Source organism: Fukomys damarensis, unplaced genomic scaffold (genome assembly GCF_012274545.1).
Source record: "Fukomys damarensis isolate Sample0158 unplaced genomic scaffold, DMR_v1.0_HiC HiC_scaffold_9, whole genome shotgun sequence".
Classification (NCBI taxonomy): domain Eukaryota; kingdom Metazoa; phylum Chordata; class Mammalia; order Rodentia; family Bathyergidae; genus Fukomys; species Fukomys damarensis.
In genome coordinates, this window is record NW_022900921.1 from 28,738,587 (window position 1) to 28,741,557 (window position 2,971).

At 45.4% G+C, this 2,971-nt stretch overlaps 1 protein-coding gene across 2 annotated transcripts in view; it reads left to right on the top strand.

Annotated features, from left to right (window-relative positions):
• The first annotated feature begins 210 nt into the window (after positions 1 to 210).
• Positions 211 to 2,971, top strand: part of Txndc15 (thioredoxin domain containing 15) — a 16,930-nt gene continuing 14,169 nt past the window's right edge. For both annotated transcript variants that reach the window (XM_010622021.2, XM_010622022.3), the window contains exon 1: positions 211 to 349. In XM_010622021.2, coding sequence (XP_010620323.1) covers positions 283 to 349 — 67 coding nt within the window. In that variant the 5' untranslated portion in view covers positions 211 to 282. The remainder of the gene's footprint in view (positions 350 to 2,971) is intronic.

Genomic DNA, 2,971 nt, shown 5'->3' on the forward strand with positions numbered 1-2,971 from the left:
CAAGGGCCCGAGTTCGATGCCCGGTACCAAAAAATAAAATAAAATAAATAAATTAAAGAGGCTTCAGTCTCTGTCTCAGGCCTGCGCCCAGAAGCCGACCGCCAGACTCCAACATGGCGCTCGCGGCGGCCGCCAGGTGCCAAGATGGCGGCCTGAGTTCGCGCGTGCGCTTGCGAGTCTCCTCCCCCAAATTTCCTTAGGCAATGAGCACGACTCTGACTAATCCAGTCGCCGGCTGCTTTTCTGCGGGGTGGCGGTCAGGACAGCCTCGCGCCCTTCGCCATGCAGCTGCTCTGCAGGTGGCAACTGCTGCTGTGGGTGCTGGGGCTTTCCGCCCGCAGCCTAGAGGGTGAGTGCGGGCCGGGCTGGGGTTGCAGGCGACGGTGTATGGAGTGACCACGCGAGGAGATATCGGCGGGCACGGCGCTTTACCTGCGCTAAGGCCCGCGTTGCGCGCCTCGCCTGTGGCCAGCGTCCTCCCTCCCGTGAGCTTCTCTCGGACCTCTCGCCCGCCAGCGGCCGGCAGTAGCTGGACGGCGGGACAGCCGGGCGGACAGCGCCGGGTTCAGGCCCTTCAGCGGGCGCCTGGCAGTCCTGAGGGACTGTGTATTATGCAGCTGTGAGGGACTCACGCATAACCTCCTCTGATGAGCACTGTATTATTAACCATCATCATGATCATGAGAAATAGCCGATATTTTTTGTGGTCTTACTAGAATCCAGGAGCTGTGAATTTTATATAAAGATTTTATATCTTTATCTCGTTTAGCGCTTCCACCAACCTTGGGAGACAAGTTCCATTAGTTTGGACAGAGGCTAAACAGTCTGCTCAAGTTTGCACCTCTGGTAAATGACAGAGTGAGCTTAAGTCTTTGACTTCAAAACCACGCTGGAGTCTATCCTCCTTTCTGTAGTCGACCAGTCTTGCCCAGGTGTCCGCACAAAGGACAAACTAGCAGCAGACTCCCAGGGTTGTGCTGGCAGACCCCTTGAAGTGGGGAATGCTGCCATGCTGGAGGCATGGCTGTAATGGGCAGCAGAGGCCTTATACCGCTGCCTCTTCATTCTACTCCTCACTGTACTGTTAAGTCCGGATCCTTTGGCCTTGCTTGTCATTCGTATCATAAACATTTCCATTCCCTGGGATTTCCCAGGAAGGAGGCAGGGCAGCAGACTGTTGCTGAGCTGCTAGAAGAGTGAATGATAGTGACACCATTACCATTAGCGAAAGCACGCTCTGTGCAACATTCTCAGTGTTTAGTCCTCTCTGAGCATCATCTTATTGTTTAACTGCTATGTGACAGATATTATTCCTATTTTGTAGATGAGTAAACTGATACTCAGAGCTAGTTAGTTCTTTGCCAAGGCTGTACTGCCAGAAGTTGAGGACCCATGATGGAAGCCTGTATCTGCCTGACCTCATAGCCAGGCCTCTGTATTTTGACTACTTTTTAAAAATTAAAATATACATTTTTGGGCCCGGGATTTAGCTCAGTGGTGCTGCCACCTGCCTCGCAAATGCAAGGTCCCAAGGTTCGATCCACAGTACCAGAAAACAAACAAACAAATAAATAAAATTTTATTAGTACGTGTTTGCAATACACGATGATTACATTCATCATGGGGAGTTGGTATGTTTATGTAACACATCTTAATTCAGTTTTCATACCCTTCTTTCCTTCTCCACCACCCTGCATCTCTTGGTCCCCTTCCCATTTGGAAAAAGATCCACCTCCCTGTTTTCTATTATCTATCTTTTATTTTGCCCTTTATTTATATTTTGGGTTTCTTATATAAAAGAAACCATATAATATTTAAGTTTGTTTCTGTTTCACTTAACATCATGATCTCAAGGTGCCTCCATTTTCCTAAAATGACTCAAGTTTATGATTTTTTAATGACAGAGTAGTATGCCATTGTGTGTAAATACTGTATTTTCTTTATCTATTCATCTGTTAATGGACGTATAGGCCACTTCCAAGATTTAGCTTTTATGAATTGTGCTGCTTTATAGCATAGTATATGTTTATACATGGGTATGTATGTATCACCATAATATGATGTCTTGAACTCTTTTGGGAAGATACAAGGGGAATCACTGAGTCAAATGGAATTTCTTTCTTTCTTTTTTTTTTTTTCTGGTACTGGGGATTGAACTCAGGACCCTGTGTTTACAAGGGGTGCATGGGGCCACTGAGCTAAATTCCTGGCCATGAAATTTCTAATTTTAGTTTTTTTGGAAATGTTCATACTGATTTTCTTTCTTTCTTTTTTTTATTTAGTTTGTTGAGACAGGGTCTCATTATGTCGTTGAGACTGACCTGGAACTCACTATGTAGCCCAGGCTGGTTTCAAACTCACACACAGTGATCCTCCTGCCTCAGCCTCGCAAGTGCTGGGATTACAGGCATGCACCACCACGCCCAGCTCATACTGATTTTCATAGTGTGTGTGTACTAGTTTATACTTCCACTAACAATGTAGAAGGGTGTCCTGTCCTCCCGACCCCAGCATTTGATTTGATTTCTTTTCTCTTTTTTTTGTACCGGGGATCAAACTCAGGACCTTTCACTTATGAGGCAGTGGTGGAACCACTGAGCTAAATCCCCAGCCCTATGTTGAACATTTTTAATGTATTTATTAGCTACTTGTACTTCTGAGAAGTATCTTTTCATTGCTTGCCCAGTTTTTGATTGGTCTTTTATTTTTGGGGTGGGTCTAATTTTTTTTTGCTTTATTTGTTTGTTTTGTGTTTTGGTACCAGGGATTAAACTTGGGTCCTTGTGCTTGTGAGGCAAGTGCTGGGACCACTGAGCTAAATGCCCAGCCCTTTTATTGCTTTATATAGTCTATGCTACTAGTCATCTGTCCAAAGAATAGCTGGCAAAATTTTTCCCATTCTGTAGGTTGGCTCTTCACTCTGTAGATTACTCTCTTTGCTGTGCAGAAGCTTTTTTTTTTTTTTTTTTTT